At 41.0% G+C, this 17586-nt stretch overlaps 1 protein-coding gene across 5 annotated transcripts in view; it reads left to right on the top strand.

Annotated features, from left to right (window-relative positions):
* TAOK3 (TAO kinase 3) overlaps positions 1-17586 on the top strand; it is a 223019-nt gene that overhangs the window by 107480 nt on the left and 97953 nt on the right. For 4 of the 5 annotated variants that reach the window (XM_031948691.1, XM_031948688.1, XM_031948690.1 and 1 more), the window contains 6 exons: positions 4055-4126; positions 4583-4684; positions 8294-8339; positions 10524-10620; positions 12079-12192; positions 14146-14237. In XM_031948691.1, the coding sequence (XP_031804551.1) occupies positions 4055-4126; positions 4583-4684; positions 8294-8339; positions 10524-10620; positions 12079-12192; positions 14146-14237 (523 nt within the window). Of the gene's footprint in view, positions 1-4054; positions 4127-4251; positions 4342-4582; positions 4685-8293; positions 8340-10523; positions 10621-12078; positions 12193-14145; positions 14238-17586 lie in introns of those variants that run through there. The other variant, XM_031948692.1, reaches the window with a different exon arrangement.

The raw sequence follows: 17586 nt of genomic DNA, 5'->3' as shown, positions 1-17586 counted from the left end.
CTAATTGAGTCATAAGAAATGATGAAGTCAACAAATGGCCTTTTTCCAATCTACTTCCTTCTCCCTCCCCAACACAGTGGCTAGCATCCCCTGCTTCCCTTATTTAAAAAACTTCTTCACTATGCACATACACTTACGCTATATCTGTGTGATTTTCAGATACTTACTAGTGTTAAAACACTATGAAGTTAGCTATTAAACCTATGAAGTTAAGTCTTAACAAAGGCAAGGGTAGACTGTGAAGATATAAATAATATAATGTGATATGATAGAATATAACATAATAATCTTTTACTTGTAGAAGTGCCTGTTCCTATTGGCTAGTTGAGTTATTCAGTCATATTTTATAGTCTTGAAATATTCTGTTAGATGAGATTGAAATTATTTAATATGGTCTCAGACTCGGAACCTGAGTTTGGATCCTGTTTCAGACAGTAGATGTGTATCCCTTGGCACATCACTTGATGTCACGCAGCCTGTTCTCTCACATGTGAATGAGGGGATGGGACTCTGTGGTCCCTCAAAGTCCCTTAAAATGCTCTGAACAGCTAGTCCATGGGCCTGAACCAGCTCAAATGTAGATCCTGGCGGATTTTAATGTCAATGTCTTCTTGTTTGTCCTTCACTCTTGAAGAGGTCCGTGACCTCAAAGAGGGGACGCTATGACATGCCAGTGAACTGGATTGAAGTGAGGGAGGACTGGGTGAGATTACTGGCCCCACTTTCTCCCTCTTGGCCTTCTGGATCCAGTGGCCAGATAGAGATGAGATAGCTGGACATGGCCCTGGATGCAGAGGGAGCCCCTGGCCTTTTTGAGCTAAGGTCTTTAAAGATCTCACTTTCACTGAGGTCAGGCCCATTCAGTGATTAAGGCTAAGTACAAAATGAGGCAGAAAATGCTAATGTATAAATAAAGGAAAAAAAGAATATCTAAAGTTGTATGGCTTTCCAAGTCAGAATGTGGCCTACAAGGACCTTTTATTTGATTCAATGGCCCTATTTCTATTTGAATTTGACAACAGTGCTTTAAATCTTTGTTCCTCTGACCTTCTCTTCCTTCCTGGTGCAGCAATAAAATTAATTCAGTTCATCACATAAGGCCCCAAATATGATGTGAGCTCCACCCAGGACACTGTTAACTCATAGTAGGCGCGTGGTAACAATTTTCAGAATTAGATTAAAATATTTGATCCAAAGCTTGCACAAATTTTGTTTAGAGATCTTGACAATAGAACTTTTCAATATGATTCTCTTAGTAATTACTCTGGACATCCATTAACTCTCTGGCTTAGAACTACCAAAGCTAGTCTTTCAGAATGGAATTAAACATGGAGCTCAGTTTCCAGATTCAAATCTTTTATTGGAATGTTTGAGGAGTTTCACATGTTTAGGTTGGGCTGATGGGAAGCCTTTGAAAGTATTTCTCTCTCTAACAAAAATTATTTTTTAATTTAAATTAACTAAACAAAGGGTAAACTTAATTCTTAAGTATACCTTATAAACTAGAAATTCTGTGTGGCTAGAGACAGACCGAAAGAAATTGATTTTCCAGTGCTACTTCCAGAATTTTATTTGTCACCCCCTCCCTTTCTCCCTAGATGCCCAAGTGATTTTCTGACAGTCTCAGTAAACTAGATGGTTTTGTGGGCAGGTGAACTTGTCAAGTTCAATTAACCACTACTTTGTAAATATTATTCTTGGTTTGGATGTGTTAAAGTTCATCAATGGGTTGTTTTCTTTTTTTTCTACTTTTCTGACTGCAAATCAACATTGATTATAAATAACCCTTAAGAACCCATTAGATAATAATATGGTTTAATTACATTTGAGTGGAAATGTGGTTTTCCTTTTTTAGCCATACTATTTCAAGCTTACCAGTCAAGATTCCACAGAAAGTCTGAAACTTCCCTAAGTTTTTCCCTTACTCTGTTTAATAGATTTCTAGTTTCTCTACAATTTGTATATTCCATATATTTACAATGCAGATTTGACCTCTCCCATCTCCATTAATATTACTCTTGCATTATCCTATACTTTTCCTTATTACTTTTATATAAGCACAGTTTTAAAGGGATTTTTTTTTTTCATTTTGTTTTTAAAGAATCAGGTTCCTGGATGCCTTACTAAGTGGGGACTAGGTGGAATAGTGTTTAGAGGATTGGACTTGGAATCAAGATTTGAGTTCTAATCTTACAAGCTATATGACCCAGGACAAGTTATTTAACTTAGATGAACTAAGTTAGGTAAACCCGTATACTTAATTAAGAAATGAGGAGAGTTGGAGTCAATTACCTCTTGGTTCTCCTTCTCTGTAACCACCTCTTCTTGGTCTCCTTTGCCGCATTTCATCCAGGTCATGCCATTTATTTATGGATATGTCCTAAGCCCTCTCTTCCCCAGTCTCTGTCCTGCTTCATTTGGTCATTCCTTGGGCTCCCATAAATTCAGTTATCCCCTATATATGAGGATTCTCAGATCCACCTGAGTAGCTCTGACCTCTGCTGATTTCCAGTCTCCTGTCTCCAACTGCCTGTTGAGCATCCCGTACGTGATGTTCCACCGACATCTTAAACATTTGTGCCAAACTGACCTCACTGGATTTCCCCCAAACCTTCATCTCCTCCTAATTTCCCTGTTGTTAAAAAGTGCTGCTGGCCTTCCCGTCCCCTCACGGCCTAGAGGTCTCCCTCTGCATGTCCGATCTCTTGCCAACAGATGGGCAGCGGGAGGAAAGGATCCTCTGCGTTCTGCTTTTATGAATAGTCTCTTTTCTCCTCTGACACCACTGTAGCCAGTGTGGGCCCTCCTGGCCTCATGCTGGATCACTGCACCAACCATTGGTGGGTCTGCCTGACAAGGGTCTCTCCCCACTCAGCCCAGAAGGTGATCTTTGTCAGCCTGGATCCGATGCTGTCGGCCCTGAAATGCTCTCACGCTTGAGGATTCCTAGTCTCTCTCTCTCTCTCTCTCTCACATACACACAATCACACATATACACTCACAATCACACAGACATTCAATACACACAATCACACGCTCACACACACCCCATACTCTGCAGCCAGTGTCTCCAGGTCTCCTAGACAAGAGTCCATCTGCCAACTCTGACTGTTCCCACTGCCTCTCCTCCATGCTGGAACTCTCCGATTCCTCGCTGCCCTGGTTGTCTTCAGGTCGCTGATAACATCTCACCATTTCCAAGGAGCCTTTCCCAGTCCCCCGTAATCCTGCCGTCTTTCCTCTGAGACCATCCCCAATTTATCGTGGGGGCAGCTTGCTGTACTTGGTTGCTTGCAGGTGTTGCCTTTCTTTATGTGCCCGTGCTTAGCACAGGGCCTGATGGCAGGCCCTGTCTGTGACCCTGTGAACAGCCCATAACCTGTGTGGGCCTGGTTGCTCAGACTTAGAGGCTTCTCTTAAAGAGAACTTAAGAGATGTACCTGGGAGTCACGCTGTCTGCAGATGCGTCATTTTCTTTGTGCCTCTGAAAATGCTCTTATATGGTCATTTTGCTTGTTTTTGACAGGCACAGGAAAGCAGAGTGAATCTTTACTCAAATGTCTCCCAAGTAATTGATTTAATTCATTAAAATGTATTGATATTCTCTCTACTATTTCCCTTGCTAAGCCAATCATATTAGAAAAGATGATCAAACAACTTCTCCAAAATTGGTTAGTCTAAATGTATGAGTCAGTTGCATTGTGTTGGATCGCTTACCTCAGAACCATGAATGTAGCTATACTGGGTCTTGATACATCAGAGGGAGGGAAAAAGGGAGGGGGAGAGAGAGACAGACACAGAGAAAAAGAGACAAGAGAGAAGCAGAGAAAGAGGGAGAGAGGGGAAAGAAAAAAGGGAAGGAAAGAAAGGAAAAGAAAAGACATGTCTTCGTTTGTCCAAAGACTTGCAATGTATGAACGTTCAAAGGTGGAATCTCTCAGTTCTCTGATCTGGAGTTTTTTAAGAGGTCGTTGAAAAACTTTAAGTTAAATATTTCATTTCACCTGCCTCCTCTCCTACTAATTCTCATTTCCCTTCTCTACCCTTCACGTAGGCCACAAATTCCCACACCAATGAAGTGGTGGCAATTAAGAAAATGTCTTACACTGGAAAACAAACCAATGAGGTAAGATCAAGGCAACTCTGTATTTAAACGGGTCTAAATCAAGCAAGTTACAGGGGATTTCCTGTAACAGTGGAAATGAGTTCTTCAGACACTCCTTTAACACGTCTTTTTTCTTTCCACACAAGGCTGTGACAAGTATGCCCATTGGTCTAGCTCACTCCAGTCTGTTTTGAAGTGGATTTAATTAAGTCAGAGGCAATGCAGATAGTATCAGGGTTAGTCGAATGGCTCTATTATCATATGTTGCATGAGAGATTGCATTTGCATATTTGAATTAAAGTAATAATAAAAGTTCATATAACACATTCATGGTTTTTGCAATGTCCTAAGTCGCTGTTTAGCCTATGTGCTATATAGATATTTTAAATATTGAATATAGTGCTGTAGATTTGAACATTTGAAATTAAAATACTTTTCTACTTAAACTAAAATTCTTTCCTGTCTGGTTCACTGCAGAAATGGCAGGATATTCTTAAGGAAGTCAAATTTTTACGTCAGTTGAAGCACCCCAATACCATTGAATATAAAGGCTGCTACTTGAAAGAACATACTGCCTGGGTAAGTTAGAGGTAACTGCTACTTATTTGCCCTGTCCTATTATTATTCTACTGGGGCAGGTAGATGATCCAGTGAATAAATAAGAGTTCTGGGCCTGGAGTCAGGAAGAGTCATCCGTATAAATTCAAACCCTGCCTCAGACATTTACTAGCTGTGTGACCCTGGGTAAGTCACTTAACCCTGTTTGCCTCAGTTTCCTCATCTGTCAGATGTGCTGGATAAGGAAATGGCAAACTACTCCATTATTTCAGCCAAGAAAACCCCACATGGAGTCATAAAAAATCAGACATGACTGATATGACTGAGCAACATTGTTATCCTCCAGTTATTTTTGTCGTTTATGTATGTTAGCCACCGAAAAAATATTATATGGGTTGCACTGTATGAAATTAAATATCCTTCAATCAATAATAGTCACAAATATTTATTTTGCTCTTACTATGTTCTTTGTGCTAGGTGTTTGTATACAAAGAAAGGTATATATGTTGTAAATGAAAGCTAGTCTCAAAGGGAACTGCTAGCATTGGGGAAATGACTAGAGAAGCTTCTTCTCTAAATAACTAAGGAGAAAAAATGGCAGATCCACTGGGATATTTTAAAGAAAGGTGCAGATGAGGACCTAAGTTGAAACAAGTAGCTTTTTGCTTCCATTTCATCAGAATTTTTATAATCAGAATTTATTAAATACTTCCCTTTGTTCACTATTTCATTTGCCATTTCTCTATTTACCAAGTGGGTATGATCTAGAAATTTAGAGTCCAGAATAAGAGAGGCAATCTTCTTGCTCTTTTGTGCTCTAGTTAGAATATATTCAAACTCACAACATTAACAAATCATTATATGTCCATGTGGGAAAGGGTGATGGGTTGGGTAGACTAGAGACCATGACCACTGGAGGATCAGATGAAAGTACTGGAGGATATTTTGGTCAGAGGGAGGTTCTGCTGGGAGGTGCTATCATTGTCTAAGATGATTGTTAGTAGAGCAGAATTATCAAATACCTGAGTGCCCCCCAACCAGACTTAAATATAATCAGGAAATACTTAACAAAATAAATACAAATATAATAATGTTAATTTGTGGTTTTCTAAGTTAATTTGTAGTCTTCAAGGACCCTTTCACTTTGAGTTTCACACCATCGAAATAGATTATGATTAAACTTGTTCTTCTTGATCCAGAAGACAGAAATATTGGGAGAAAGAATCTTGATGTCAAAAAAACCTTTTCATCCTTCCATGAAAACCATCTCACCGAGCAATGATTTGCCCCCAGGAGGAGGATGGGCTTCCCTTAAATGGAGGTCTTCCAGAGGCTGGGTGGCCACTTGTTAGGGAAGCCATGGAAGGGATTCCTGTCTTAAGTTTGGACTAAATTAGCCCTGCCAAGTTCCTTCCCACTGAGATTCTGTGATTCACAGATATGGCACTTAGCATAACACCCGGATGCTTAAAAAATACTTTTTAATGCTAATGAAACTTCCTTTGCAATACCCCACATCCCAAGTCTTTTTGCATATAATAATTGAGTGTCTTTTTTTTTTTTTTCTAGTTGGTCTTCCTAAGCATTCTTTGCTTCAGTGATCTCCCATTTAATATTCAGAATGAAATGTGGGCAGGCAGTTGTTCCCAAGATCTCCCTTCAGACAGCCTAGATGAGCTTGGGTTTGGGGAGCCAATTCTTCATAAACTGGGATCAGGTAGCTTGGAATAGTGAAAGAACACTGAGCTTGGACTCAGTAAAGAACTCTAAGATGAAAATCCCAGCTCTGGCATTATGTGATCTTGTATAAGCCTCATAGAAACCTCAGTTTCCTTAATCTTGAAAGTGGAAATAAAACACCATCTTGTAGACTACCTCTCTTCTAGGGTTTTGAGAAAAGTGCTTTGTAAACTTATATATAAATTATATATGAATATGGTTATTATTTTTATTATTACTTGCAACTTCAATAATTTCAAATATCCAAAAACCAAGAAAGCAACTTGTTCTTTTTGTTTTTATTTTTTGTTTAACCCTTTAGGCAACCAGATTAGAAAGACAAAACTCTTATGCTACAGCTGAAATAATTTTCCTCTGTACGCATAGGAAAGCTTCCCAGGTCCCCAGTTAGAATCTTTTTATCCTTAAGAATATAAATTCCTTGAAGATAAGGACTATGCCTTTTGTTTTTTGTTTTGTTTGTTTTGTTTTGGGAAGTAAATTTACCCAGGATCACACAGTTAGTAAATGTTTGAGGTCTTTTACACCCGTGCTGAAAATCCCTGGAAATTGCAGAGGCGGCTCGGCATACATAACAGAAAGCACTCCAGACTTGAATTCAGAAGAGTTTAATCCTTATTTTTGACAATGACCTGTCCAGAGCCTCAGTTTCCTCATCTGTCAAATGGGAATAATAATAATAATAATTAACCATAACTGTGGGATGTCCAATGAGATAATACATAAAAGCATTTTATTAATCTTAAGCAGCTACATAAATGTCGACTGTTATGAATTTACATAGCCAGATTAAGTAAGATAATATAGGCGAAATGCTTTGTAAATCATTAAGCACTATCTAAATACAAATTCTTACTGATATGATATTGCAGGTTATATTCTGGTTAGAGTATTTTTGTTGTTTAGGTGTTAGGAACATGTGACTATTGGTCATTAGCCCTTCTCGAATATATTTGATTTACTTCCATGGCTGCCAGAATACCTTCTCCTGGCTCATAGCTTATCAGCCATTCCACAGTTTGCAAAATCTTGTTTCCTCTGTCCACCTTGGCCCAAGCATGGCGATATTTAACAATTGAAATAATGCTTGTGGGCATTTCAGACTATCTACTTTCTGCACCTGCTGCTGCTATGATTAAGGTGCCTTCTATTATTATAACTCCAACAAAGTAATAAGAGATAGAGTTAATATACTAATTGGCCAGCTCCTGGAAGATGCGTACTGTCTTTGTTTTTCCTTTATACCCTCGTGAGACATATCACTGCACAGGGACAAACACCAGGCCTGAGAACCAGGAAGTCCCACGCTTGGGACTTTGTCTTTGATTGACATTCTGTAACAGGCCGCATAGCTTAATTGATAGGAAGATCTGGATTTGAACCCTGCCTCTGACTCTTACTGGCTGTGTGGCCTTTGGCAGCTCAGTTAACCTCTCAGTACCTTAACAGTTCTTTTAAGACCCTTAAGTGCAGAGAAGGTACTCACCTACATTGTTTGGAGGGAGTCACCCAGAAGTTCTCTAGGCCCAAGCCCTATCCCTATTTTTGTTCCCCCCATTACTTAGCTTAATGTCCAGTGTTCATTTTATGATTGATGATCAAGTATTATTCAGAACCAATATTCCTAAACAGTTATTCTTAGCTACTTAGCTACAAAAATTCTTGTTTTTGCTTTTTTTTTTTTAATTGGACAAAATCTGCATCTAATTAAACACAATATGTTATTATTCCTTTCTTAATTTTTCTTCTCTCCCATCACATTCTGAACCTTTAGTCTCACTTTAGTCTTCAACCTTATACACATGTGCGCACACACACACACATGACACCTAATTGGGGACCTGGACTCTAATTAATCTGGCTTCTTCTAATTACTTTATTCTATTACAGTTGGTGATGGAATACTGTTTAGGATCAGCTTCTGACTTACTAGAAGGTAAGACCAAAAACATTATTTCTTTGTGATAATCTGATTAGAATATTTTTTCCCCTTTGGCATTTTGTATGGAATACACTTCTAAAGGGGGGAAAAAAATTGGTGACGTCCTTGGCTGAAGGACTGCAGGTGGGAATACTCTATACACAAAAGTGATTGGCAAACTTTGTAGCACAGTGCCCATCTCTTGTTGGTATCATTCTCCCTAAAAGCATCTGAGGAGCAGTTTGAAGCACTGTCGCTACAAAAGACATGGCCAGGCTGGGGCTTGTCCAGAGAATGACAGCCTGAACCAGCCGAGGATCAGTTAAGAGAACTAGGATCTCTGACCCAGAGAAGATTTTGGGGGTTGGCTTCAATTATTCTCCAGTATACTTAATGTGCGCTTTTATCACTTCTGAGCTCTTGCTCTCACATCAACATCTTGATCTGAGATTGAGCAACTACTTTATCAAATAATCTACAGACTCTGAATCAATTAAAACTGCATAAAAGTTTAAAAATGATGACAGCATTTAAAGAAATTTAGTCTCCAATTTTACCCACCCTCCCCCAAAAAATTCTTCTCTAAGGGTATAGAGACAGAAATCCTTCTTGTAAACCATTTAATCTGAACAGCATAAAATGAATAATTAGACTTTAAATACAATATGATATTTTACAATGTGAGGTCCTACCTGACCATCTTTGAGCATTTGAAAGATCATTCTATATAGAAGAGTTCACTTTATTCTTTTTGGCCCCAGATTGTAGTTGTTGTTTGTCCTTCATTCTTGAAGGGGAGCAATGACCTTAGGAGGATGATATCTTGATTTTTAAGTGAATTGGATTTAATCGAGGCAGGACTGGGCCAAGTCATCACCCTCATTCTCTCCTCCAGTGGCCTTGGAGTCCAGTGGCAAGACACAGGTCAGGACAACTAGTGATGCAGTGGGAGACCATGGTCTTTTTAAACTAAGGCTTTTCCCAGGCCTCAGCTCGTCTGAGATAGTCCATTTGGTATAAGAAGTGAGACAAAAGATAGCCTACCTTGCCCTTTGCAAAAGAATCAGTCTGAGGGGAAGACCTCAGAGTTTCTGGCCAAAATGGAAACGATGGCCACAGAGAAAAGTTGACATTACAGAAAGATTTCATCTGTATACAGGAAAGACGTTTGCTGACAGTGAGGGCTGTCAAAGTAGAATGGGCTTTCCCTAAGTTATAGCAGACTTTCCCTCCCTGGAGGTCTCAGTTGACATCTGGATAACCACATGTCAAGGAAGATTGCACGTTTTAGGTGCACATTGGACAAGCTGACCTCGGGGTCTCCTCAGAGTCCTAGCTGCCATGTCCCTCTTTTGGCTGTTTGTGGTCCAAGTCTGCTTTTTCAAACCACCTGGGCGTGATGCACGATATTAGCAGCACAAAATTGGATCAGCTCAGCCCTCTCAAGGGCCCCGAGTCCTGAGAAACCCAGGAAGTTGGACTTGAATGGACAAGTCCATTTCCGGAGTACTCCACAATAGTGCCTACCTTTCCTGCTGTTCTCTTCCTCAAACCGTGATGTGCCAAAGACTTTTGGAAATTTGTCAAGCACCTGGAGAGAGTCGTCTAATTTGTACTTTAAAAAAAAAAAAAAGCAAAAAACATTCAACTTCTTTTTTTTTCCCTTCCCCTTTATATCCTCCTTGATAGCTGAATAGAAACTGCTGGCTGGCTGAGCACACAAATAATGAAAACCTGTAGTTAGAACAAATAATTATAGATGGTTTTAGAGCAGGGGAAGATAATGTGACCAAAAAACCCTCCAGGCAGGCAAAATGTCAGCAGGGACTAGGGCAGCATAACTCTGGCCTGTTGGATTTGGCCATCTAGGTAACTGGCCTTTCTCCAGAGCTCAGGTGGGTCCGAGACACAAGACAAGCACAGTCCCATGCTGGGATAGCCTTCCAAGGGCTGCGCTGGGCCTATCAGCAGCACTGCACCTCGGAAGCCAGAAGCCCCAGCCCCAAAGCCCCCCTCAGTTATCCAGAGGCCTGGCCACCTGACGCCCCCATTCTCCCTCCTCCCCCTCCACAATGATAGGGTGGAGGTCAGTGGCGTCCGGGGTCCCTGGGAGATGCTCCCATTTCAGGCTGTCTGCCATCCAACGAGAGTGTCTGGGGCGCTCACAGAAGTCACTGCTGACTGCTTTTTCCTCTTTAGTCCATAAGAAACCGCTTCAAGAAGTAGAGATTGCTGCCATCGCCCATGGTGCCTTGCAGGGCCTGGCCTACCTGCATTCTCATCTGTTGATTCATAGGTAAGGAGGGATGCTCTATTGCTTTCCTTGCCAGCACGCCAAAGGAGCCTCATTCACTCATATGGCTGGAGGCGGGCCCTGTGGAGGGCTGCTGCCTCCTGCCATGGAGGGCTGGGCTCTGGCCACCTTGCTCCTCCAAGTCCCAGAAACTTTCCCTCTCCTGTAGATCAGGGATTCTTCAGTGGATTCCCGGGAGTTTGTCAGTCAGTCAGTAAGCACTGATTAAGTTCCTTACTGTGGGCGCAGTGAGTCCCACACTGAGGAGCAAAGAGCCTGCCCTCAAGGAGCTGGTGGGATCCCCCATGGAAGGGCCCCTAACTGTCCTTAGATGTTCCCAGCTAAGCTCTGACCGTTCGCCAGACCCTTCAGAATCCCTTCCATGTTGGCCATCTCTCCACTGTGCCGCGTGACCTCCTATCCGCCCCTTCTCATTCGGTGCCCTTTATCTGACTCAAGTTGGCCTAGGTGGCTCTGAGTGCCTTTCAACCAGAGATCCTATTATTTCAATGAAAACTCCATCACTGGTGTCCAAAACACCTCTCCTAAATGCCTTCTAGAGAATGAAGTAGCTATTACTCACCGCATCCAATGAGGATGGACTGGATGTGCTCTAAGGGACCTTCCAGCTCCCAATCCCAAGATTCACAGATTTAGGGCCCATTCTTGACCCACTTAAGAGAAAATGAACAATCTTTTCTTTTTTTTTTTTTTAACATCTCTTTGTTTCCTCTCCCTTTTCTCCATCCTGCCTCCCCACCATATGCTTGAACAATGTTGAGTTCAACTACTTTGTTGAATAGAACAGGAGACAATGTCTTGACCTTGACACAGGTTAATTTTGCTCTTTGAGGGTTTTTTCTTTACTGTGTGGTATTATTTCTAATAGCACCTTTTATATAATTGCCTTAGAGCTACAATTACTGTTAAAGAGGGAGATAAAGGAGCTTGGACAAGAGAGAAATGAAATGTTTCCAGGTGAGGAAGTAGGTAGGTAGTAAATAGGAAGACATAATGGTTTTTTTCTCTAAAAGGTCAATGACATTGGGGAAAAGGAAAAAAAAAAAGAAAAAGAAAAAACCATTGCTACAAATGGCATAAATTTTCCCTACCCAAGGCACTCAGCCAGGTCAACTTCTATATTAAAAAGAAAACAAAGCATCCTAGTTTAGCAAATGAACCATGCTTTCCTTAACTCTCCCTTCCATCTGTGCCTCCTAGAATTTCTTCTCCTTAAAGGAAGCTGTCCCTTTAAGTAATTACTAGGACCCCTTAAACACCCCCAGGAATTGGGCTCCCTGACAGCTAGCAGTAATTACTAACTCCTCTTCTGGTTATCCGAGAAAGATTTAATCAACTTTGTTGTCTTATTAATTGCATATTCTGACCTATTCCTTAATCAAAATGGATAAAGTGGAATTTTTTTCTCTCCTCTGTCTGTCCTCATATCTTTTCCTCCAGGGATATTAAAGCTGGAAACATTCTCCTAACAGAGCCAGGTCAGGTGAAGCTGGCTGATTTTGGGTCTGCCTCGATAGCATCTCCTGCCAACTCCTTTGTGGGGACACCTTACTGGTAAGGCAGCACCAGCAAACCCCGTGAACCCCATCAGGGAGTGGAACAGACTCCATTTTCAAAAGCTGGGATTGTTGGGAATTTTGCTTAAAGGTCAGGGGTGATCACAGTAGAAGCGGGGGTCCATGCCAGAGTAGTGAGGGCGGCCCACCTGTTTCTGATCCTTTGTGCTAGGTCCATGCTGCCTTGTGTAAGGTGATCAGAGCGCTCCACCAAGGGACCACACCTAGACTTGGGGTTTCCTCTGGGGTTTCTTTTGATGTTTACTTTTGAGTAAAAGGCTCCTGGGCATCTACAAGGAGGCTCTTTAGCCTTCTCTGCTCAGCCAACAAGTACAAATGTTAGCTGTTCAGTGAAGGGGCGCCAAGATTCCATTCTGAGGTGATTTTTCTTCCTCCTAATTCCAAGTCGCTTGGTCTCCTAGCCTGTGCCCCTGTCTCCCATCACTTATAGATTGAAACTTGACTTCATCTTGGAAAAGAATTGAATAGAAAAATCACTTATCTAATGAGGAACTGAGTCATTTGCATTTTCTGCTTATCTTATCACCAGTGAGCTTCCTCTGTGGCTCATACTGCGCCAGACTCTGGACAAAGTGAATTAATCACCAAACTCCTACCGGGGAAAGGTCTGACCATCTATGGAGAACGGGAGGGAACACGCAAATGATGGAGACATGTGCCGTGTCTTACTCATGTTCATGATACTTGATAGTATTCCTTGGTCTGGTCCCATGAGTGATTTTACAGCTTGAGTTTGTCATCTATGTGTTGGAGAGTGAGAGAGACAGACAGACAGACAGACAGACTCAGACACATCCCTGAAGTCAGCACCAACTCTTTGCAAGTCACTTATTTCTTTGTATGTGTAGGCAACCAGAGAGTAAGTGCATTGTTGGCTGGGGTTTCCCCATCTGGAAGTTCCCTATATCCAGGGCTGCTCCAAGCTGTCTCGTAGGAGACAATTGTTAAATATTTTCAGTGGGAGCAGTTGCACCTCAGAAGGCAGCAAATACTGCAAACAAGACTTTGATTTATTGTTGATTGTTTAGACTTAAGAAAGTGATAGAGAAAATGTAGGCAAAGTAAGTCATAAAAGTGTGTGTGTGTGTGTGTGTGTGTGTGTGGAGAAAGAGAGAGGGAGTGAGAGACAGGTAAAGAGAGACAGAGACAAATTGAGAGATACAGAAAGAGAGAGAGACAGAGTCGGACAGAAATTGAAAGAGACAGAGAGACAAGGAGACAGAGAAAGAGATTGAGAGAGACAGAGACAGATTGAGAAATACAGAAAGAGATAGATGCCAAGAGAGAGACAAAGTCTCTCTGGTCTGACTCTGGTCAGACAGAAATTGAAAGAGAGAGAGAGAGAAGGAGACAGAGAAAGAGACAGACTGAGACAGATTAGAGATATATAGAGAGAGATACCAAGAGAGTCAGACAGAAATTGAGAGAGACAGAGACAGGGAAGAGAGAATGAGAATTTTCTGGAAAGCCAGTTATATATTTGCCCCTGTACCCCTATTTTAAAGTCCCATCCCTATCCTTGCATTCAAATTTATGAGCGAGGCATCATGGCCTAGTAGAGAGAGTTGGGTTCAAATCCTGCCCCTGCCCTGTCAGTTAACCTCTGAGTACCGTAAGTATTTCTCCCAAGCCTGTTGAGAGGAGGTGGCAGCCTGCACTGGTTGAGTTCACTGACCAATGAAGCCATAGGTCCCATACCCGTCCCTGTTCCCTAGTAAAAGGCCAGTATGGTTCCAAAACTCAGCGTTTGTGCATATATTTGAATAATAATAACAGATGTTCTGTGTGGTTCAGAGGGAAGTTTTTTCATTAAATCCAAGAGTATTGAAGGCAGTTTTGTGACTACTTCCCAGGAAGGCCTCTTCTTTCTCTCTGATGCTCACAGAGCTTCTCCTCTGAAACCTGAATCGTGTGTGTTTTTGATCAATAGGATGGCTCCAGAGGTCATCCTCGCTATGGATGAAGGACAGTATGATGGGAAGGTGGACGTCTGGTCTCTCGGAATTACGTGCATTGAGTTAGGTAAGCGGAACTGTCCCTTTCTTTGACACTTCTCCATCACCATACGCCATGGAGGTACATTCATTTTGCTTTTTTCTCTTGGGTTTCATACAGAATCAGAGGCTACTTCCTTCTTTTATTCCTAAAATCAAGGTCCTAGAATATGGAGTTGGGAAGGACCTTAGTGACTATGTAGACTATGCAGACTTAGACCATGTAGACTAGCAGTCTTCAAACTTTTGGAGCTTAAGATCCCTTTAACCTCTTTAAAATTATCGAGACACTTCCAATGAGCTTTTGTTTTTCTGGGTTATATTTATTTTTATTTACCATATTAGAAATTAAAATACCATAGTATCATTATAAACATAGCATTGATACCTAGGCATCCCCAGGTGATATTTAGAAAATCATTGATCTAACCAAACTCCAATCATTTTATAAATGTGAGCAGTTCGGTTGTTTCAGTTGTGACTGTCTCATTATGATCCCATTTGGGAGTTTCTTGGTAAAGATACTGCAGCCGTTTCCTCCTCCAACTCATTTGACAGATGAGGAAACTGAGGCAGCTCCGGTGAATTGACAGATCTGAACCCTGGTCTTGCTGATTTCAGGGCCAGCACTCTGCACTGCAGAGCCAGCGAGCTGCCCCATAGATGTGAGCGCTCAGGCCCAGGGAGTCGGATCACTTTTACAAGTTCCCATTTACTACGTGGCGCTCTGCCTCAGTCCTGGCCTTCCATCACTACCTCACTTCCTCACGCTGTCCCCAGCCGCAGCGGGGCTGCAGTGAGTGGATAGAGTGCCGGGCTTGGGAACACAAAGGTCTTGAGTTCAAGTCCTGGCTTACCTGTGGTCCTAGACAAATCTCTAAAACTCTCTCCACTTCAGGTGCAAACCGGGCAATTATGCACCCACCACACGAGGTTGTTGTGAAAATATCACATTTTGCAAACTTTTGAGCACTTTTATAAGTGCTGGCTATTTTTTTTTTTTTATTTAATAGCCTTTTATTTACAGGATATATACATGGGTAACTTTACAGCATTAACAATTGCCAAACCTCTTGTTCCAATTTTTCACCTCTTACCCCCCCCACCCCCTCCCCTAGATGGCAGGATGACCAGTAGATGTTAAATATATTAAAATATAACTTAGATACACAATAAGTATACATGACCAAAACATTATTTTGCTGTACAAAAAGAATCAGACTCTGAATTATTGTACAATTAGCTTGTGAAGGAAATCAAAAATGCATGTGTGCATAAATATAGGGATGGAATTCAATGTAATGGTTTTTAGTCATCTCCCAGAGTTCTTTTTCTGGGTATAGCTAGTTCAGTTCATTACTGCTCCATTAGAAATGATTTGGTTGATCTCGTTGCTGAGGATGGCCTGATCCATCAGAACTGGTCATCATCTAGTATTGTTGTTGAAGTATATAATGATCTCCTGGTCCTGCTCATTTCACTCAGCATCAGTTCGTGTAAGTCTCTCCAGGCCTTTCTGAAATCATCCTGTTGGTCATTTCCTACAGAACAGTAATATTCCATAATATTCATATACCACAATTTATTCAGCCATTCTCCAACTGATGGACATCCATTCAGTTTCCAGTTTCTAGCCACTACAAAAAGGGCTGCCACAAACATTCGTAGTGCTGGCTATTTTGTTAGAGATATTAAGAATAACAATAAAGGGTCCTATAAGCAGCATATTTTAAGGGCACAAGTCACATCAGCCAAAGCAGCCCCGGCATCTCCGCCATAAATGGCCCAGGTATCACTATCAGATGGACAGAACCGGCCTCTTCTCTGTGAGTGGTTGGGCCCAAACAAAGCAGGCTAGAGACAGGAGAATAAGGAATCTCCTTTCAAAGTGAGGGAGGCAGCTTGCAAGCACTTTAGACACTCATGCTGGAGTCTCACTCACCCAGTACAGGGGAGGAGGGGAGAGACCCAGGGTAGGGGGGAGATTGCAGTACTTACCCCAGCTAGTGGGGGTCACAGCCGCAATATGACACGGGGTCAAAGCAATTCAGAATGACGTGATTTTTGCCAGAGGGTGAACACAAAGAGTTGTTGTTATTCTGAGCTCAGGGCAAGGCCTGTTTGCTGAACTTTTGCTCTGGAAAACAAAGGATCTCCCAATAACTAGACCATCAGCAGTTGTCTGAATTGCCATTTCTCAAAATTCTCCCCTCTTAATCAGTTTTGCATTTAGAAAGTCACCATAGGGGCAGCTAGATGGTGCAGTGGATAGAGCTTTGGTCTTGAAGTCAGGAGGACCCGAGTGCAAATCTGACCAGAGACACTTAAGATTTGTCACTTAAGCCCAATTGTCTCACCAAATATATATATATATATATATGAGACAAAGTGAGATTGTCAGATAAGAGTTGCTCTTGACCCCAACTATGAACAAGCTTTAGCTTGAAGAAACCTAATTTTGCCTCATCTTTATATGTAACTATTATATTTTATATTGCCTTTTCTTTTGCTTTTTTTAAATGTTTAAAACTTTTTTTTAATGCCACCTTTGCAGAGCTAAAGTCCTGTGGCTGGTTGGTACATAAGTTGGTTTTACAGAACTTGTTTTTCTCTCCATTAATCACTCTTAGTTAGAAGGGAAAGGGAAAGGACAGCCAACTTGGGAAATGAATGTGATGTAAAACCAAATGACATCAGTGAGAAATTTATTTTTTTTTAAAGAAGAAAAGAAAGTATCACCATGACACACACATAATAGTTCATTAACATAAATAAATAGTTAATACACTAGATATATAGAATAATAGACACACAAGTGCATTATTGGGAGAACTGTGAATTGCTGCAGTTCAGAAAAGGTATTTTTAATTATGTGCATAAAATGATTAAAATATCTATACCTTTGACTCAGAGATTCCCCTGCTAGTCATATATACCCAGCAGGTCATTGTTGAGAAGAAATTCCCCATATACACTAGAATAGTCTTAGCAGCCACTTTCTGTTTAAACAAACAACTGAAAACAAGGTGGAAACCCATTATTTAGAGTGTAAGGAAACAAATTATGGTACATGAATACTTTGGGCTATTACTATTCCATAATAAATGATGAACTCAGAAAAACATAAGAGAGACTTCCATGAAAGAGTGCAAAATGAAATAGAATCAAGAAAATAATATGTAGTATAACTACAGCAATGAAATACAAGAACAAAAATAATGCCTAATATGAATATTGCAAAATTATAAAGCTAAGCTTGGATCCTAAGAAAAAACACAAGAAGATCCCTCTCTCCACCTTTGCAAAAGTGGAGGCTTACAACTGTGGAACATAGCATATTGTGTCAGTTTTAAAAATACATTTTAAGTAATTTTGAT

The sequence above is a fragment of the Sarcophilus harrisii genome, chromosome 1, assembly GCF_902635505.1.
Source record: "Sarcophilus harrisii chromosome 1, mSarHar1.11, whole genome shotgun sequence".
Taxonomy (NCBI): Eukaryota; Metazoa; Chordata; class Mammalia; order Dasyuromorphia; family Dasyuridae; genus Sarcophilus; species Sarcophilus harrisii.
Note: the sequence above shows the minus strand (reverse complement) of the source record. Positions and strands in the feature narration are given on the sequence as shown.